The sequence below is a fragment of the Rhodnius prolixus genome, unplaced genomic scaffold, assembly GCF_049639745.1.
Source record: "Rhodnius prolixus isolate KJV_2025 unplaced genomic scaffold, Rpr scaffold_4, whole genome shotgun sequence".
Lineage (NCBI taxonomy): Eukaryota > Metazoa > Arthropoda > Insecta > Hemiptera > Reduviidae > Rhodnius > Rhodnius prolixus.
In genome coordinates, this window is record NW_027411614.1 from 40,928,033 (window position 1) to 40,949,015 (window position 20,983).

General features: G+C 30.7%; 3 protein-coding genes across 5 annotated transcripts in view; 2 read left to right on the forward strand and 1 right to left on the reverse strand.

The window, feature by feature from the left end:
• Nucleotides 1-3,428, reverse strand: part of LOC141456313 (uncharacterized) — a 37,822-nt gene extending 34,394 nt beyond the window's left edge. For both annotated transcript variants that reach the window (XR_012459695.1, XM_074132220.1), the window contains exon 1: nt 3,292-3,428. The gene's annotated coding sequence lies outside the window, so the exon portion shown is untranslated. The remainder of the gene's footprint in view (nt 1-3,291) is intronic.
• LOC141456295 (sodium/hydrogen exchanger 9B2-like) overlaps nt 1-17,268 on the forward strand; it is a 53,314-nt gene extending 36,046 nt beyond the window's left edge. For both annotated transcript variants that reach the window (XM_074132168.1, XM_074132169.1), the window contains 4 exons: nt 958-1,122; nt 2,571-2,816; nt 3,304-3,496; nt 4,085-17,268. In XM_074132168.1, coding sequence (XP_073988269.1) covers nt 958-1,122; nt 2,571-2,816; nt 3,304-3,496; nt 4,085-4,179 — 699 coding nt within the window. In that variant the 3' untranslated portion in view covers nt 4,180-17,268. The remainder of the gene's footprint in view (nt 1-957; nt 1,123-2,570; nt 2,817-3,303; nt 3,497-4,084) is intronic.
• Nucleotides 17,269-18,867: 1,599 nt separating this feature from the next.
• Nucleotides 18,868-20,983, forward strand: part of LOC141456308 (ubiquitin-conjugating enzyme E2Q-like protein 1) — a 45,489-nt gene continuing 43,373 nt past the window's right edge. Inside the window, exon 1 of the mRNA XM_074132208.1 lies at nt 18,868-19,275. The gene's annotated coding sequence lies outside the window, so the exon portion shown is untranslated. The remainder of the gene's footprint in view (nt 19,276-20,983) is intronic.

A 20,983-nucleotide genomic window follows, 5' to 3' on the forward strand; every position in this document is an offset into this window, starting at 1 on the left:
TTCTAAGATGTTCATGAAATTAGTTTTAATTATATTATTGGTTATATAAAGTTATTAATTATATAAGTCGTACATTATCTTGATGAATGTTGAAAGAAGAATAAGTAGCAGGTATTCCGATTCCATTACAGAGTTATTTAAAATCGTGTAACCATAATATGTAAATTTATATTATTGCTAGAATATATACTTAATAAAATAAATTCTTTCAGCCTTTTTCTTATGAAATTACTTGCATTGGTCGCCTGTCAAAACCTAATTTCTGTGAATTGTAACTTAGGCTAGCAGCACCTGAGGTACTCACTTCAAGGCATCCTGACCTGCTCTTTACGGCACTCATGATTCCTCTATACGGTCTGCTTTGTAGACGGTGTAGTGAGTAACCTAGGAACATAGTATTTCTCCGCGCAATTGTCAGAATATGGCATTTGGTAAAGTGTGGCCATTTTAGATGCAATAGCAATTACAACTGAAATCATACTTTCCAGAAGTGAACTACCAACTCTTCGATTTTAACATTCATCTGTAGCAGGCAACACCAGTCCTTAAACACCTAAAAAGTTGGAATCAGAACAGTATTTAAGGTTCCTATAAATATCATAGATGCTAATTTATACATTCTTGCGAGAAATTCCTTGTCATTCTCTTGTTCCGTTTTGCGCCATCATATGACCGCAGGGCATTGCTCATGGGACTATTTTTATTGCTGATTATGGTTCTAAGACCCCATCTGTAAGTATTAATGAGCTATTAAAGTGGTTTACAAACGAATGAGCATAGAGTGGAAATTTCATTATTTTATAAAGTTGAGATTACTTAAGTGACGTCTAGCAGCCTGTAAGACTGCCTTGTCCTATCCTATCTTTGTTTGCTCCAGCCAAATTTGAAATTATTTTTCACAGATATTCATTCATCTTTAATCATAAAGTATGCGTTCACAGTCCACATATTTTGCAGAAATATGTAGTAGCGAAGAGATCTGTTATGATCGGAGCTGGCGGTCTTTGCGCTGTACTTGGAAGTGAATTGATTCATTATTCAGGAGCTGGACCTCTTGCCTGTATTGTAGCCTCATTTATTGCTTGTCTTTCCTGGAAACTGCAAGGTTGGAGCAATACTCATGTAAGTCTGTTTAAGCATGCTTTGCCGAATAAATCTTTTATCATTGTTTTGATCACTTATTACTAATTTTAATAAATAATAAATCTATTCGCAAATTTTCTTGAAACCAGTAGCAACTTATTCAATATTAAGTATGTAGATAGTACTACACTTGAATTGCACTCGAGAGACACTCAAGTTGGTGTTCACCTCTCCCTTAAAATCTTTTTCTTAGAAAGTGGTTCAATTAAAAAAGCTATAGGTCAGCACAACAGAAATAAGTACATTAAGTTATAAAATTTAAAAAACTGGCAAGACCTGAATGATTTTTTTTTGACTATGCGGTTCGCTTTGTGCTCTCACATACACGAATTCCCAAATAAATAACATATGTTAGATCGTCGGGAACTCAAAAACATTACTTCTTCAGAACAAATTTTTAAGTTCATTTAAGTGTTACAATTCTCAGCGAACAAATAGAATTTAAAACTTTTAATTTTTTTTTTTAATTAATTAAAGAGCATTTAGTATTTAATAGATAAGGATTTAATATTATGTATTTAAGAATAGAGTATGATAATTTAAAAAAAAAAAGTAACGAAGAGCTCGAAGTTAAAAATTCTTTTCGTAGATGACGACTCTTTGATGTGGAATCAATAACCCATTACAGCATATCGTTGTAATCTTCACTGTGGATCTTGCTAATCGTTCCCTTATCAGCTTTATTTATGTGTTATATATATATATATATATATTTTAAATTACTTCACATCTGCAGGGATGTTCAGCATCCATCACCTATTCTATGACACATAAAAGACAACTGAAGATATTTTGGTCACCCGTTCCTGAAAATATTTAGTTGGTTTAGCCGGATAGGCTATAATTGGAAGGAAATTTTTGCCAAGCTGGAATTTCTTTCAATAATGTTTCCACGCCTTTATATTGGTGTTTTCCTTAAGATACTCAAAAATTTGTCTATCAATAGGAGACAATATGGTTGCTTGCTCTGGCGGCTTATTTCCCTGTCACTGGAGTGACTAGGTACTCATTAAAAAGCTGTAATCAATGTGCAAACAATCTGCTTTGCAAAATTTACTCGGCGCTTTGGACAGACACTCAATGCAGGAAAACCATCTGTGTTCACATTTCACCTCTTGGAAGACATTTATCTCAAGATCTTTTCTGGCTACGCTAGACAGCTAAGATTCACCAACAACTCTTGATTCTTCTTGTACTAAGCCCCAAGCATTAGCACTATTGCTGGCAGCTTTAAACTTACTCGGAAGTGACCGGGTCAAATTGAAATGTAATTAATTTATATGTATTAGTATTAGTAAAAAAACAAGGGATTCTATCTTTTTCTCAACAAAATAATAGATCATCATCTTTGTGCTTTGAGTGATAAATATTTTTACTTTTTATGGTTTAAACGATTTTATAAAGTACAAAATTGAATTTTGTTACAGAATCCTGTTTCTGATGTTTTCGCCAAAATATGGTTAATACTTCAGCCCATGTTGTTTGGATTGATTGGTGCGGAGATCGATTTAACACGTCTTCAATTCGACACTGTTGGCCTAGGTCTGATTGTAATAATTGGTGCATTAGTTGTGCGAGTGGCCACTTGTTGCCTAGTGATACTTGGAGGTAATCTTAATTGGAAAGAGATCATATTTGTTAACCTAGCTTGGTTACCAAAAGCTACTGTGCAGGTATGAATTTATTGATGTCTTCACCTTTTTGTCTTAATATGAATAGTTTTATTAGGGCCGCAAGCTGAGTTTTTGTGGTACTGGGTTTGACTCCTGGTCTAGGCCTTCGATTTTATTTTTAAAAGTTTATATGAGAACTTTATAGTAAAGTATTTTCGCAAGTCGCCTCCTTCCATGACTCCTAATTTGATAGTTCGACGTAAAGCCTGCCTGAAAACTAGGAATTACTTTTACTCAAGTTTTTCATTTTTAATGTTTTTTAGTTACCGAACAATTTTTTTTTTTTGCATTATTATTATTTTTTATTTTTTTGAAGTTTTATAACTAAATTGTTTATTTTATGTATAAGTATTTCCATGCTAATTAATTTTGTATCTTTATTAGTTTTGTAAATTAATTATTAGTCAAAACAGATAATTTGTAAATTGTACCTTAAAAAAATTAGCGTTATTAAAAATTGATAATTTGTCTTTACCTTACTTTTTAGGCTGCCTTAGGTCCTGAGGCTTTAGATCTGGTCCGTCAACAAGAAAATCCTGATGAAAATGACAAAGTGCGTGGCGCACAGCTGCTTACACTTGCAGTGATTTCCATCTTACTCACAGCTCCGATTGGTTCGATCGGTATATCAATCAGTGGTCCTACATTGCTTTCAAATGAACCAGTACAACCTGCAAAAGGTCAGTTGTTAATTAATTTGTATTTTGTTATTTATACTTATATTTGTATTGAAGATCTTAAAAGTACTTTCACTTTGGTTTCAATTAAAAGATCAGGTTTTAATCAGAATTCTCCAATGCTTCGTAGTATCCTTTACCCAGAATGAAGACCTTCTTATCCAATAAAGTTGCAAAATACTGAAAATGTTACTGGCTTGCTACAACATTCGTACAAAATTGTACATTTTCATACTGAAACAATTGGATTTATGGGACTATAATTTTACCGGCTCTTATCTTAATCAAACCCAAATCATAACCTTGAATCCTGCATAAATTGTCCCTATGTATTTTAAAGATTAACTTCCACGTTCCCTCATAATAACAGATTTCATTCATACTTCCAAATTCTAGCTCAAACATTCACCTCTCCCTCAGAAGGAAATCAGAAGGAGCCTACAGCTTCTTCTGGATAATTAATATGATAGGTTCCTCATACCTTAGAATTCCTTAATAGTCCTGGGCAGCCGTACTCCTGTGTAGGTATTTTAGTGAGTTTTAGGTTTTTCAGAGCAGGTTTTTACATTATTTCATTGTTTTTGTTTACAGAAAATGCAACAGTTATAGTCACCGATACAGCCATGCACATGAGTGAAGGTTCCGAACAGAATGGAAAAGAATTTGATGTAGGAACAAGAGTTTGAAAGAATGTAGTCTTGTTTCGTTTCCTGGATGGAAATAAAAATTGGGCGTGCTGTATAAAGTTTGCCCCCAATGCCTTCAATAAAAAAAAAGCAAAATTCTGACAATTTCTTGCCCTCGGTGTTCTCTCCTTCTATCTTTCACTCATAAATTTTGTTCCTCGTGATAATAAATGATACAAACTACACGATTATCCCATCTTATTTAGGTATTTTATATTACATAGGCTAAATATTTCTCCTGCTCCCAAAGAAGTTTTTAAAAAGATCGAATTAAAAGAAACTTATTCCAAATAAGACTTCCTTACTCGTGTCTCTTTTTTCTGTAGCTAATTTTAATTATTAATAACACGTACAATTGCTCTCTTTCTAGTATTAAGATCTATTTAAACTAAAAGAAAGACATATTTTTATCATCTGTCGCTTATTTTACTTTTTTTAATCCAAAATGTTTAAAAAAAACAGAAGAAAAATAATCCTTTAGCAAATAAGTACTTAAAAAATATGTATATGTTGAAAATAATTGTATAAAAAAAGAAGAAAAACTGGAAAAAGACGACAATTGTTTAAAGACTTAGTGAGAGAATATACATTTTAAAAAATAAATAATAAAATAAACTTCGTACTTTGAAAAAAATAAATATAAAAAGAGGGTCAGAATGCAATAGTTAGGCTATAGTTTTAGATTAATGTAGAGTATTAAATAATTAGAAAGTTTACAAAAAAGAAACTTTTATTTTTTATTTGTAATTTATTGATCTAATTTATGGTAACATACCTGTTATAATTCTTATAAATAAATAAATATATAAGATATGACGCAGGCAGATGGTTATTTTAGGAAAACAGCTAATTAATCTGCATAATCTGATCGTACATAACATACTCTTGTTTTATTTTTGACCAATTTTATTATATGCTCGCTGGGAAATGTAAATTTTCAACCGCATCAATTATTTTCAAAATTTTCATTTATACACTTACGTTCATATTCATATTAGTAAAAATCGGCAGAAAGAAATATCAGTGTTGATAAGTACTGTTACAAAAACGGTTGTATAAATGTACGTTAGAGTTTAGAGTTAAGAATGACTTAGTAAGTCATTAAATAAATAATGATTTAAGTAATAAAAGATTTTTTAAGACTACATATCCTAGCGAGAATTGTTTTTACCCAGAAGAATTCTTAAATTTATTATATACAATTGTTAAATGACTTGATGTGATCATTTTCTACTCGGCTGTGAAATGCATAAAAACCAAGTTTTATTATGAGATGTCGGTTCGGTGAATAGCTGCCTTGTTTTAATAATTGCAACGGGAATACACAAGTGTGATCAGGGCTGTTCCCCGCGCTCCACAGCCAAAAGAGGCTTGTATCGTTCCTGATAGGTAAAGTAGGATAATCCTCCCATTTTTCTAATAAAGACGCACGATTTTTCCCCCAGTCCTTTTATGCGCTTTAATTTTCTATCGTCTTTGAAGTTTCCAATCATTTTAAAATTGGAACTACGTGGCTGTTCCACCAATTTCTGTCAAATCTGCACAGAGTCTTTCAGTGGGCTCAGACCCACCCTGAAGTGATGAATCATTAGCTTCCGGAACAGTCGACGGCTCTTCTACACTGGATCTGCTAAGAGATTGCCCAGATCATTTCTAATAACCGCCCGAAAACTGCTTCCCTCACGTTGCCCAAACTTAAGTCTTTGATCAAAAAACTAGCGCCTGATAGTTCGTAAAAGAAAATTGCAGAGAGAAATTTAAGAACAAAGAGTCTTCGATTAACTCCTTTGACATCGGGTGGGAAACAATGTACGATAAAGCAAAATTCATGAACTTTAACGAATCGAGATACATGAACTTTAACAAATTTTTGTTAAATGGCCAAATTAAGTGCGCACCTAATTTTAAGTTTAGTTAGCATCTAATTTTTTGCATGAAGAATATTGTATTAGCAACAAGTACAACAAAATCGCAAACTAAACGTTATTCACCTAATTAGAAAAATTAAGATTTTCGTCAACCAAGAAGGAAACTACTTAGGAAAAGCTATTTAACTACAATAACCATTTGCTTACGACATGCACATATATGACTAAAAGAAATAAAGGAACATGAAATCCTTATAAAAGAATATTGTATAAGAATAGTATAATAAATTCTTAAAAAGATACTTGAACCTAAGTAGAAAAGATCCTTAGTAGTTCGCTCAACATATATTTGTATTAAATTAAAAAAATAAAATAAAGAGAAGAAAAAAAAAATTACTATTTATGTTGAATTACTGATTTATTATTATTTTAATTTTTGTTATAAAAATGTTTTAGAAAATATTTATTTTTTTTAAATACATAATATTTAGAGGTGCTTTAAAATGAAAAAAAAAAAATGAATTAATTAAAAAGTTTTGAAAAAATTTATTTTTTAATATTGTGATAAAACTGTTAACAGATGTGTTGTTATTTTATGTCCATTATATAGATGATATATATTCTGATATATTTCAAAAGAAAAAATTTAAAAACAAATATAAGAAAATAATCAGAATACGATTGTTTTTTTGAAAAACTATATATCTACGAAAACTGTATGTGCGTCAAAAACTTCGCAGATGTTACTATAATATAAAACTATATTTAACAAAATCCTCTATTTACATCAAAAATGAAAATTAAATTTCACATTAAACAGAACAATCACTAGTTTGTTCTTTGCTTAGTTTAGATTATTGCGTGTCCTGTTTAAAAGAGGCTTAAAACTTAAAACTCCTTTCCTCCACCTTAAGATTTTCTCGGCTTTCCAATAAAATCGTTTTTCGCCAGAACTAGTCATCTGTACTGACCCCAGAGATTTTGTAATTTTTTTTGTAAGTGCTTGAATAATTTAGCTGTCTTTGTTATTCACAGACAACTAATGTTGAAATTTCTTCTAATTAAAGGGAATTTTTTTTATCTGATTTGATTTAATTTTTTGTTTTTTGTTGGGAGGTATTCATTTTTTATAAAGCTGGCCTGTGTTTTTTTGTCAAAATCAAAATAAATCTCAGCAAGGGTTTATTCATTCGTTGATTTATTTTTCTCTTTATTGTATCTCCTTCATTCAATATATTTAACTTGCTCAAACTTGATTCCTTTACTTCCTCTTGTTAAATACACTTCCTCAGCTTGATCTTTAGGATATTGGACCGGCTGATGTTGCTACATTGAGACACTTCCTCTTATATACACACTCTTAGTGAAAGTATTGATTGTTTTGTTAGGCTGGGATCCTAGCAGATTCTTCAAGATACCTAAACAAGGGGCTACTCCACTCTTACTTCCCCTATGGTGTAGTTAAATATATTTACGATCATTTACAAAGCACAGAATACTGTGATTTTATAGAAAACATTGAGCCATTGCTGTTTTTTGGAATGCTGCTTTAATGTTGTATATTACGTTAAAAAAAACTCTTTAAGAAAGACTTATTTTCATAAAAATACAACTTCTTTCAATTTGTGATTCTCCTTTTTTATTTTAAAAAAACTGTTGACATTTTTCTTTGAAACGTTTAATTAATTTGTTTGTTCATGACATCTTTTTATCGCGAATAAGTTAATATTTTTTTAATCAACTAGTGTAAAACCCAATTTTTTAGTAAACAAAAATATTTAATGTTTCATTGATGTAAAAAGAGGATTTAATTTCTGAATATGTAAAATAAAATACTTTTTGATTATGGCAAAAAAAAAATTCTATCAACTCTCCGGTGAGATATATTTGCAATGATTTGTACATATTATTTATTTTAAAAATGAAGGTTGTTTTATTAATAAGTTATATTTTTATTATTGAATAATTAATTGTAATAGGCATGCTGACTATTTGTTGTACAGCAATCTGAGATTTAATCTGTCAAAGCGTGCTTCTTTTCCCGCCATATCATATAAGTTTAATAAGCCCACTATCTAACGTATCTAACTGTCACCCTGTTGCTTTAACAGGGTGATAAGACCCAAGAAAAATTCAACGAGCATTCGATGATTGGCCCGGTCCTTTCCAACCGCTGAGGAATAAGCGGACTAGTTCGTCTTGGCGACTCCATCCAAGAGGACCAAAGAGGTCTATGATAAGTGCCATTTATGGTTTCATTTAAAAGATTTTTAGTTCGCGTCGTTTATTGATGTATATGGCTTCTGAGGCCTTAAGGTCCTAATTGTCTCAAAACTCGGTATTCCGCCAACAATTCACATCAATTGCTTGATTCAGATCGCTTGGCCCAAAATGAACAAGAACTCCGCTTCCTGGTGCAGGACCAAAACTTGAAGAATCGTTTGCGAAGTGGTGAAACGGACTTTCATCCACCCTAGGTGATGATTCTAGAAATCTCCCTTAGCTCCACTTTCGTACTGTCTAGAAGATGTGCATATATCGCAGGTCATGGGGCTCCATAGATGACTATCATAAAGGTCAGAATTCCTTCTCTGCATTGGCAAGCTAACGAGGTAATAAAACTCCACGTCTCGAAGTCACAGGTAGCGTTCTTTAGATACTGACGTGTTGAAGTAAACTCAAGATGAACAAATATCAGTACTCCAGTCAGAATAAAGAAAAGAACGTGCCAAAAAAACGGATAAAATCTCAAGCATGATTTCTAGTTGAAAGACTATTTTTTTAAAAACATTTTTACGTTGGTATATCAAATCTATTTTTAATAATGTACTATTACATCTTTTTTTTATTTTTGTAATTTTTTTTTTTTATACATTTGTAAGAAAAAACAACTTTTTTCGCATTATTTTTTGTTTCAATTTTAATTTATTTACGTCATGAAGTGAGTGAAAAAAAGAACACAAACAAACAAAATAACCAGTGGAATTCTTTGCACGTAACGTTGTGGTCTGTGATATTTTTGGAAATTATCTTCAGAAAAAAGTATATATATATATAATTTATGTAAGAACAATATGTGTGGGTGAATTCATATTTTCCTTGTAATGATTTTTGTCCCACCCTATATACTTTGCTATTAAAACAATGGGTACACAAACCCAGCTTAGTTTTGTTTTGTATCTTCTCAAAACAGTATACAATTTATCCTGCGAGTCAGTATAAATTATATTAAATAATAATAAAGACTTTCTCTTGCTGCAATTATCAAAGTTCAAACCTACATTCTGTTCAAACATTGAACATTTTTTAAATGTTAGTTCTCATTACACGATTCTATTGATTGGGACATGAGCGTGAAGACTTTCTTTCCTTAGAGGAACTCTAAAACCTTTGACAACTTTCTTCAAGAAACACAGAAAACGTCAAAAAAAAGTAAGAGAAATTAAACAAAAAAAAAAAAACATACATTATACTGGAAAATATATTATAGGGGAAAAAACAAGTGATAAATCTTTAGAAAGAAAACTTATCTTTTAAAAACCTGTGACTAAAAAGAACAGTTTTACTCAAATGTCACCTCAATGTAGCCTCGTATCAATACCACAAAACATATTGCCAATGATGGCACGAAGAAAATGCGTGCGAAAAATCTAAGATCGATTTCCAGTGGTAAACATTGGGAGTCCCTGTGTAGCAACTTAAGAGTAGGCTATCATCTGACCTGCCGAGGCAGTGCGCAGCTTCAGCATCTATCAGATTAGCCACTGAATATGATTACAGAAAACGCATTTCACAGGAATATTACGGTGGATTGCCTCACTTCATACTGTACGGTGACGGAATGGATGTGAACTAATGTATATACGGCTTCTGCAGGGCTAAGGAAGTGGTCGAATTGCCGATAAAGTTATGACGAAGTTGACTTGGTTGATTAAAAAAAGTGGTACAGTCCAGAACAACTCTAATTTTATTGTTCCCGAAATATATTCCTAAACATATATTTTAAAAAATGGATTTATATGTATGTAGTGCACTTACAAAGTTTTAAGAAAATCGCAAAAAAAATTGTTAAGAAGGTTGTCTTTCCAATCAATCTGTTTTCTTAAAATGTAAAAGTCCCCGGGCAGCACCGTAATGAAATTAAAAATTTGAACCCGCTTCGATTTTCCATTCATGTTTAATGCTAATCTTATCTACTGATCAACTTCTATAGCCACTGTTTCGTACTTGGGGATCCTCAAAAAAAACTTATTTCCGGAGAAAACAATAAATTCCAAAATGCCTCTTGACTGCAGTAAGAGAAAGTCAAAATAAATTTAATAGATTACACGCTAGTGATTCCAGAAGCCTTTTATTTAGTACACCCTTTATAATTGTTTGTTATATCAAAAAATGAAATATTCCTTTAAATCTATTTAAATGGAAAAATAAACCTTTAATATATAAAAAATATTGCTTTCCTACAGGGTATTAAATTTTATTACGGTAGAAATATAATATCGAAAAAGAACAATTATTGTTTTAAGCGCTTCCTTTCATCTTTATTGAAAGAATGTTTAAAAATAATGGGAAAAAACATTCAATTAATTATTGTCCAATTGAGCAAGTTTTTATCCACTGTATAACGATGATTTTTGTATTCCTGCCCGGACGAACTTACATCCATCACAAATCGGTCAGGGATATAAAAATCATCGTGATACAACGAATGGAATCAACGATAAAAATTTGCTTGATATGCCTGCTTCAACGTATAAAATTATATTAACCAGCAATTCGGACCTAACCACATTTTCAACAGATCGGCAGGTTTTTTTCTTTTTAATTTAACTCCTTTCTTGTTATTTTCTTATACATACTTGTTTAGAACGAAACAAATTCAAATGAGTTATTTAGAAAACAGGCAATTTATTTATTTATTATTTTTAACTTCAAATCGTGCAATTTATGTACTTAAAAATAAAACATTAGCTAAAATTGCACAAAATAGTAAAGGCCTAACAAAATAATTAATAAATAAATTGAAACCATTGATAATAAAATTAATTGCTTAATAAATGGGACAATTACTGTAAATATTTATTGTCCCAGCGAGGTATCGTTTTAAAACATCCAGAAACTATATATGTACAGGGTTGTATATTTCATGAAGAAAAAATTAAAATATCAACAAATTTTGCTCCGATAATTGAAATTATATTGATAATTTTTCCATCTATTTGTTCAGTTTTATTTTTCTTGCTTTACTTCATAGTATGTGTCTTTCGTCCATTGCATAATAATAATAATGTAAAAACTACTTATGAATAGTTTAGTATTTATGAATGGACGATATTCGCTGAAAAAAGTAGTAATAATAAAATATCCGAGCAATTTGCATGGCATACCACCATCTCACAACTTTAGCATGTGTAGCGACCAATGAGTAAAGTCAAACTAATAATATGTATTATGTAAGCAAAGTTAGGAAGAAGCTGTTACATTAGCAAGGAGGTAATTTACTTATGCTTAAAGAAAAGAGCGCCAATCAGTTAATTCAAAAAACTATTCTCAAATTTATTTATTTTTGGGGAAGATTCTACTATTTTCAGTAATGAATTTATAATTTTAAAATTTTAGAATTACATGTTTAATTTTGGTTCCTTACATTCAAATTGTAGTAATTAAGTACTCTTTTAACTTATAGATTTTTAATATTTTATCCAAAATTTTCCCTTCATGATTTTTTTAAAACAAATTATTCATTCTCCTCTTGATAAACAATTTAATATTTTTGATGACAAGAATTGATGACAAAAAAAACAATTTAGGTTTATTCTTTCTAATTGAAGAATAATAATTCAGTTTTCCTTTCATTACGCAATTAATATAAAAAGGTTGAATGTATAAATGAATTCAAATTCAATGTTTAAACCATTTAGTTAAACTACAATTTTTTGGTAAGGAGTTAATGATGCATTGTGGCATCAGAATTGAATGTAAAACTGCACATATCGTTTTATAAAAACTAATAATTCAGAATTATTTTTTTATTTTTAGCTTTATAATTTTCAGAATATTTTTTTTTTTTAAATTCAGCTAACAGAATTTTTTATAGAAACTTATCTAATAGATTGTGTCTAATAGAGTTGGATTACTAATTATGGTTGACAGGAATAGAAATGAATAAATACACAGTTCAGATCATTCCAAATTGGCACCAATTGAAAAAATCGGGAGTGTTCTATGAGTGGTACACTCCTCCACATCTTCTTAACCATAATCGCTTAGGATCACAAATCAAATCCTCTCAAGCCAGCGTCATCTTGGAAAAGGTACTTACTCCAAGAGGCTGGCCGGTTTTTAGTCGAAGGCTCCGTTTCCGATACTGAGCAATTCATCCTTCAGCACGAATCATATTATGTCGCCTTGGGTTGGGCTAAAGTAGTATTGGAAAGAGTGGATAGCAGTAATCTGGAATATTTTTCTCCTTAGAACCACATGTCCTTATTTTATCAATACTCTCTGTTTTGATGACCTTGTCTCAGTGTGTGTGCTTAAGAATTACCGGAATTCCGGCTATGGGACCATACAATTACTGTTGGCTTACTCCTAGAAGCAGCTGTGCGAAGTAGATATCAGACTGCCTGCTCTCCAGGATATTCACATAGAAGAAAAAGAACCTACTCTACTACCTATAATACATTCTTAATAATGTTTAAAGAAGGAAAGATTTTTAGTATATTACAGACATTTTTTTATACCATTCAAGTCATAGAACATCTATTATACGTTAGTATTTTCTATTAATCTTAGATTGGATCTCAAGTCTTATATTATCGTAGATATCTGTAAAAATTTTATTATTCAGAAGAATCAATGTGGATCCTAAACTTTTTTCCTAGTTTTTATTCCTAATGAATATTTAACCCAAGGTTTTAAATGAAGCTCCCTGCTATGCCTCTTTTTTTATCTAAAGTAATACGCGTAGTAAATTCAGCAGCGAGTATATACTCATTTTTATTCGTATCAACCATCAATACATAACATATATGTATTTTCTCTTGCGGTGATTTAAAAAAAAAAAATCAATTAACAAAGAGTTTTAAAATTAAAAACTATAAAGAAATTTGGTCAGACTTCGTTTTATTATGAATTTTTATTTTTTATTTATTGCTTTATTCTGATACATTCCACAGAGTTTTGAGTGGGAGTTTGTACAGTACAAAATCATGCGTATTATATTATAATTACTGAATCTAATCCAATTATTGAGGAATTAAAACTGTCAAGGAAGACAGGCGTATAAGGTTTGATCGTCTAACATAAATGTAATCCATTAGTAGAATGTATAAAATTTAATCAGAAATGGGTAGCTTGCAGCCAACATTTCATGTCCATCGTGTCAGTCTGCTGGGTATTCCTGAGAGTTATTAATTTAATTTAATATTTTATTAAATTAATATTAAACTGAATAAGTACCAAGTTATTCGGTTAAACTAAATTGGTAACAAAAATTCTGAAGTAAATCTATATTCTGATCAGATCTTAAATAAAATTGTACATACAAGATTTTTATGGAATACTTGGTAAAAAACCTGTTGGCTTTAGAAATACCCTAGAATTCAATTCCTAGGCCTTAATTATAAAACAAATTATTAACAATATTGCGATTTTATAAACCTAAATACATTTCATGTATAGTTAAAGCCATTCTTGATGTTAAATTTATCATATTTCTTTAAGTCTCAAATTCTACCTAGAAACGTAGTCAAATTAATTCTCTTTAATTTGTTCACTAATTACTATAATTAATTCTTTCGCTTTACTGCTACTTTTTTTTATTGAAATAGATGTAAATATTCAGTTTTGTTCACTCCTTTGAAAATAATTCTGTGCCAAACTTAATTTAATTAACAGCAATAATATTAGCACAAAATAATAATAATAATTTATTATTTGAGTTACTAAATGGTAGTTGAAGCATAAAACTTACTATCTTTATTATTGTACATAGAAATAAATTATAATAAAATAGTTATCATATTCTTTGTGATAATTCAATTACATAATTACTCTTATAGAAGTTGTAATATGTATATATAAATTTGACTTTAAACAGAAATAGATTACTTACATTTTAGAAAATAATATATATATATTTATGAAGATGTGGAGCGATGCATTGAAACAGATATGTTCTAATTAATACACTAATTCCCTCAGAACTTGTTCATGTTCTTTTTTTTTTTTTTCTTACTTTTCTCTTTTTTCCGCATTGGGGTTCCACAATTTACGGCAATATAATGTATAATTTCTTGAACGAAAAAGACGGAATACCCAAAAATCTGGGCGAAGCACTTTTGGAGGTAGTTATTTCTATTTGGTAGAACTTCTGATTTCCATGAAGTACAATGAAACGGACATTGTAGGAGGAAACGTCAAATAAATTTAAGTTTCTGTTTTTTAATCTTACTTCAATTTTTCCCAATTTTATATAAACATTAACTTATTAATTTTCTGAAGGACTTCGAATTTAAATCAGTCAAACACCATAAAGACAATTTTTTTTTCCGCAGTTTGTGTTTGGCTGGATTCAAGCATACATTATACTTTTGCTGGAATTTGGCCAGTAGCGGGTGGTTTTCTTTTGAAATCAGAGAGGCGTGGCACAAGGATGGGTAAAAATGTCGAAATTCGAGGTTATCAACTTTTTTTTCTGATCATAAGTCCAGTTTTTACTTATTTATCCATTGTTGGATAGATTTTGTTTTTCTTTGCTCCAAGATGTTTTTCATCAAACTTAAAATTCACTTGAAGCACTGTCCACTTTTCTTAAACTTAAAACTTATAACTCTACATTAAAGATGCGCTAATAACCAAGTTGTCGACTCGCAAAAAGGAAAAAAAAATTCAAATCCATATTAAAAGATTTAGATTTTTGTTAATCTATAATTGATGAAAATTTATTTATTGCAATATTTCTTAATTCTGAACAAGTTAAATTAAATGGTACCTTATTTACAACGATTTCGGGGTTGACACTGAACTTCTTTAAAATCAGGAAATTCACGCCAATAAACGGGACGGGTGGATGAATGACCACCCTGAGCAAGTTGTAGGAGGTGTTTTTTATTTTTTTTAAACCGTAAACAACCTGTTCCTAAGTATAAAGAAGGTTTCAAAAAACATTTTTTTATGTAGAAAAAAATTCTTCCTGTTTCATACGCTTAAGACCATGCTAACAACTTGGCTTCTATTATTTTAAGTCTTTTTGGCCAAAAAGAGAGAGAACTTTAATTTTTCTCAAAATCAATTTCACGCTAACTATATCATATTTATGTTAATAAGAAATACAAATAAAAATGCATTATAGAATTCACAAACTACTTAATTCCAATTGCTTATAGAAGTTATAAAAAATGCAACACTTATTAAATACAGTAAGATTGAAAGCATAAAAAGTCATTTTCCAATTTGTGTAAACCAAATTTAGGAATCGACCTTAGGTATATTTTAACTTTCATTTAACTTATAGAAATTGTTTTTTACTAATCCCTTTCCGTCCATTTGTAGCTAGTTACAAAAAAGTATGAATATTTTAATTCTTTTCATTAAGGTTTTTCTCACACACTCACACTCATTATGAAATGTTTAGTTAATTGTTCGTTTGGTGAATAATTTCTCTGTGATTGCTTAAATATTCTCTTAAAACTGACTTCCGAAGATATTACTGAGCACAATACATGCAGCACATTCAGATTTTAAGTTTAAGATTCGGATCAAATTTAATGTATATTGAATCTAAACTGATTCTAGATTTATTAATCGATTATGTGGACTGATGTGAGGCAAGATACCATAAGAGAGTATACAATTTCCTTTCCTTTTTTTTTTAGTCAAACTATTTTTATTTTGTTAATTTTTAATGTTACGAGACATTGCATATATCATTAAGTAATTTCGTGACAATTATTAAGGCCACAATGAGATGGATAAAATCTCGAGGAATCTTTCCTAATGTTATTACAGTATTACACTTAATTTGGGTTTTGGGCAATCGCCCACGGCGAGGAAATTGTTTGCAAAAGTATCGCCTAAGCTTAAAAATCGGCATGAAACGCTTTGAATGGCATAACTAGATTAAATCCGTTCAATAGAAAGTAGACTGAACTTAGGCCATAGATGTGTCTTTCACATTCTCAAAAAACAGCCTGTATGTTTAAAAAGTCCAGTACTCTTGTGGGACATTTTAAATTTAGACCAACAGAGCCGAAGATCTCAAATAAATAAATAAAAATCTCAGGTGCTCTTTCATGTAATAAGATCTGCTGCTCTGCCAACTTTACGAGTTAAAAAATAAATAAAATAATTTAATAAAGTATTATTTGTTGTAATTGTTATCAAAGAATGTGCGTTTTGTTTAAAGATAATAAAGTAGTATTTGTTAATTTGTTTTAGAGAAAAAAAAGACGATAAAGATTTTGTGATTAGTTGAACATTTCTATGAAATTATTGAAAATAATAATTAATAACGTGTAGAAGGAAATAGCATAAAGTAACATTGTATAGTTCCATTATTGTTTAGTGTGTGGGTCTCCTTAATGTGTTATAAAGTTATATATTTCTTATATGTTTAGAAATCTCTCAAATATACTCACTTGTATGTAAAATTAAATGAAAAACTTAGAATGTTGTATAGCAACAGAAAAAAAATAGTTGAGAATCGAAATTGTTTATACTTAATGTTGTAATTTGTCAATTGATGTTACAATTGCTGTGATCTAACAGTTCAAAACTGGTGTATTAAAAAAAATAATAAAATAAATAATTTGAGTATTGCAAAAAACCTCTTCACTATAATTTATTATCAGATATTGTAATATGAGTTTATGATTAGATCTGTTTAGATTCATAGGTTCAACATGTTTACTCGAAAATAGAAGAGGTTGTGTTAATCTTTTTAAAATGAAAGATATCGTGTTGCATTCAACATTATTTAGTCTATGGACCAATAAAAAAAATACAACATGTAATAATAATTTTCATTAAATTCGATAAGACTTATTTTCTGTTGTAATTTTAACAGTAGTTGAAAGAAACCATAAGAATAACAAGTAACGTGAATAAAAGAAATCTGTCTGACTGGAAGCCTATGAGAAAATTTAAAAAAGATAAAAGAAATTACAATATCTTTATAAATTATGTAGCTTAAAAATACAAATAAATATCTCCACTATAACTAGAATTAGTTTTTCTTCATGAACCTTGATGCCTCTACAAATGGAGCACTGGAGAAAGACGTTTTGCTTTGAAGGAAGTAGAGCTCTTATGTACTGTTTAAGACTTAAAATGGTTTTGTTAAGAATTTTATTGATGGATCGGCAAAACTGGCCGTAGAATGATGGATCTAAGGAGCCTTTTTTTTTTAGAATAAGAATTTTGTGTGAACTGAAAACGCGGATTGTAGAAGGGAACCCTCTGTCCCAATCGTTCTTATTCCTCGGCACCTCCTGAGGATGTTGAGCTATTGAGATACATTTGGCTGAATCATACACCCACCAATTAGGAGACATAGCTCTATGCGAGGTAAGTCCTTAAGCTAAGTATGAAATAACGGAATGTGACGTCAATTTCCATCCAATGTACGACTGATAAGGAAGCGACAAAACAGGACGTATACTTGCAATTTAAAAACCACGCACACGAAAATATATCCAAGTGTGGCAATAATAATTATTCTCAAGATAGCAGCATCGTGCTGGCGGCTATTCGTGAGTTCTGTCCAAATTCGGGATCAATTAGTAATTAGAGTGGTTAGGTACCTTTTTTTTTAAGGAAGTAATCCCATAATTCCTTGTGATACTTTAACTTTTTCTTTGCACTCAGCGGGATGAAGAAGAGGAGGTGTATTGGAGGATTGAATATGTGGCCAGCATTTCGAGTTGGATGAAACTTCTACAGCCAGAAGTACCTGCGTAATGAGGAGATTATTCTGATTTCTCTCAGATTGCTCCAACGGTTTTCTTTTATCTTTATTACACTAGTAATGGCATACTTTATTTTTGGAAAACATTTTCCAAGACCATTCGGTTAATGGGATTCTTAGGAGAGAGGTTGATCATTCTTTTCTCAAAAATATCATTTCAGTATAATGTACAACTCTGTGCGTATTACTTTACAAAGAGAAGATTAAATGTTTTAATTAAAATTCCGAGATCGTACAAAATATCAAAAGGACCGAGAATACTAAATTACTAATTGGATTTCACTTTCTGAGACTTCCTTTTTTTGGAAAATAACTCCGAAATTTTTAGTATATTTAGATAAACATTTTTTTAATTGGATAATTTTTCTGGGAAGATTCATTTGGGGCATTTTGGGGAGTGTTGAATTGTGCTTGAAAGATAACATCTCGGAATTGTAGTAAAGATGTGAAAGTTCAACCAATTTATTAATTTTACGAATAGAAGGACCTCACTACATCTTCTTTGGTTCTGCAGCCCATGAAAGATTTCTCTTAAGACTTTTGCTCAGTTCATTTCACACATTAGATCCAGCACTCCAGTTCAATCATCCAGCAGTATCCAATACTTGAATATAATCACATTTCAGGCACCATAACGTATCTAACTTTTGACTATCTTCGGGCAGCAGTACACCTCTACAGAATTTAAACTTACATTTTTTTTTTTTTGAAAACTTAGTCCATGTATATCCTAAGAAACAATATAAATATTTTTTCTTCCAATCGTGAGGCTAGAGGATTTGTTCATCACCTGACGGTCCCATTATTCTGTCCAACTATCAGAATTTCCAACTTTTAACTAACTTAAATTATAAAAGCGTAATTTAAAATATATTATTATGTTAAAAATGAAGTGATTACATTAAATAAATTATTAACCAAAAGAAAGGTAATTGCAAATTTCAGTATATATATACTTTTTTAAGCTTTCGTTTTAGGGACTAAGGTCATCTTCGGAGCACATTTAGTTACATTTTTGGTAACAGGATTACTCCTGCTTAGCGCAGTCATAAGGCGAGATAGGCGCGTATGGACGAAGGGAAAGATTGCTGCAAAGTTGGTGAGGTGGGGTAGAAGTAATGTTGCCAGAGCTCTTGGTAGGAGTGCCTTGGCGGTTCGAATCGATCAGTACTCTAGCTCCGCTTGTGGGGTATACACCTCAGTCCTCCAGTCTATGCGTGCTGCATTCAGCGTTTCTATGTCGGATCACCTCATACGCTCGTAAGTTTTCCTTATTTAAACTATGTTTTTTGTCAACATTACAATTTATTTTTACAGAGTTAAAAATAAATTATTTAGATGGAAATGTCTTTATTTTGAAATAGTAAACAAACAAAATCATGTAAATTTTAAGGGATGAGACTTGTTTATAAAGCGCATGAGGAGCACGCGACACTGACCTTTAAAAAAATTTTTTTTTTGTGAACTACCTTAATTAGCCAATAGGTAGAATCTTGTTCTAAGTTCGCCTATTTGCAGCTACCCAGCTGTAAATGTATGATCTTACTCTTCTCTCAGTAAACGTAATCGATTAGTTAGGAAATTTCTGCATTGTTGCTGTTTCTATGTCGCCTTGCGCTTTAGTTTAAGGGCGTTGCAACAGTGACAATTTTTTTTTCAAAGTAATAGCAAAATTGTCAGAAAATTTTACACGATTCACTCATACTTCAATCTTACAAAGTTATAAGTATCAATTTTTGTACTAGTAGCTGAAGGAAACGTGAAGGCCTGGATTCTCCCAAGAAGATCCCCCGTTTCCCAAAATCAGTCTTCTACAATTTGTTTTAAATAATTAATTTAGCGAATCGTAGGAAACAGGAAAAAAAAAGGTTGCATTTATTGACATCTCCCTTTTTTTTCAAAAATCACATAAAATGAATTAATTATGTTAAGTACAGCTACTATGTACTCAGAAATTTCAAGAAAATCGGATTTATATTCGATACAATCAGAATAAACGGCCATTCCAACTGGCCAATTTTAACTTAAATTTTATTTTTGCATCCTCCAGCTCAATACCAAATATAAAATCTATTCATTTTTTCGTTCGGAAACTATGCTGGACACCCAGAACCTCAAATATAATTCCTAATAACAATTTTTTTTTTCAGTCTCGGGAGAAACCGAAATATATTTTCGTTCCGTATGTGAGAATAAATAGTATAAAAACTATAATATCCTAATCAGAACATTTTTTTGTTTTTAAATAAAAAGTTATTCAAGAGTTCCTATCGTTTATGTAATACTTATGGCCACCTAACACAAACACAAAGAATTAACCACGCTTTACTTAATTCTGTAAAAGTAACAACTACTTGGACACATTCTGTTAACTTCCCTCACAATTCCTCAATTTTACTTTCTAAAAAAACAAAAAAAAATCGTAATATACTAGTCCCTTTTATAATTAGCTAGCGTGTTAAGATTCAAGTAATCGGCTAGAATGGCTTTTTAACAAGTCTGGAATAAATGAAAGAAATCATTTTAGAAATTGGCCCTTCCAGAATTTCGATTCTGAGTTTAGGTAACCCAAGAGGTTAACCCAGATGGAACAAAGTTTACCGACCCTTATTTCTCATGTAACAAGCAAGAGAGAAAATTTTCTAAAAACTATTATTTCGGTGATTATGTGTAAAGAAAAAAAAAGCCGCTAAATATGAAATTTTTACGCAGATGACTCTTCTTTTTTTTTGGAGTCAAGTGGATTACAAATTTTATAGGTACTAATTTAATAAACAAAATGCACAAGATCATGATCCTGAAGAGTTTCACTAAACCATCATCTTCGGAATGAAAATGTTCAGACTACGTAAAGAGTGAAACATTGTTTTTGTTATAAAGGGAAAATCACAGCTGAAAACTCTTCCGATCGACCAATAATACTCTTCTAAAACAGTATTTTGATCAAGTGGTTAACATGCTATTAATG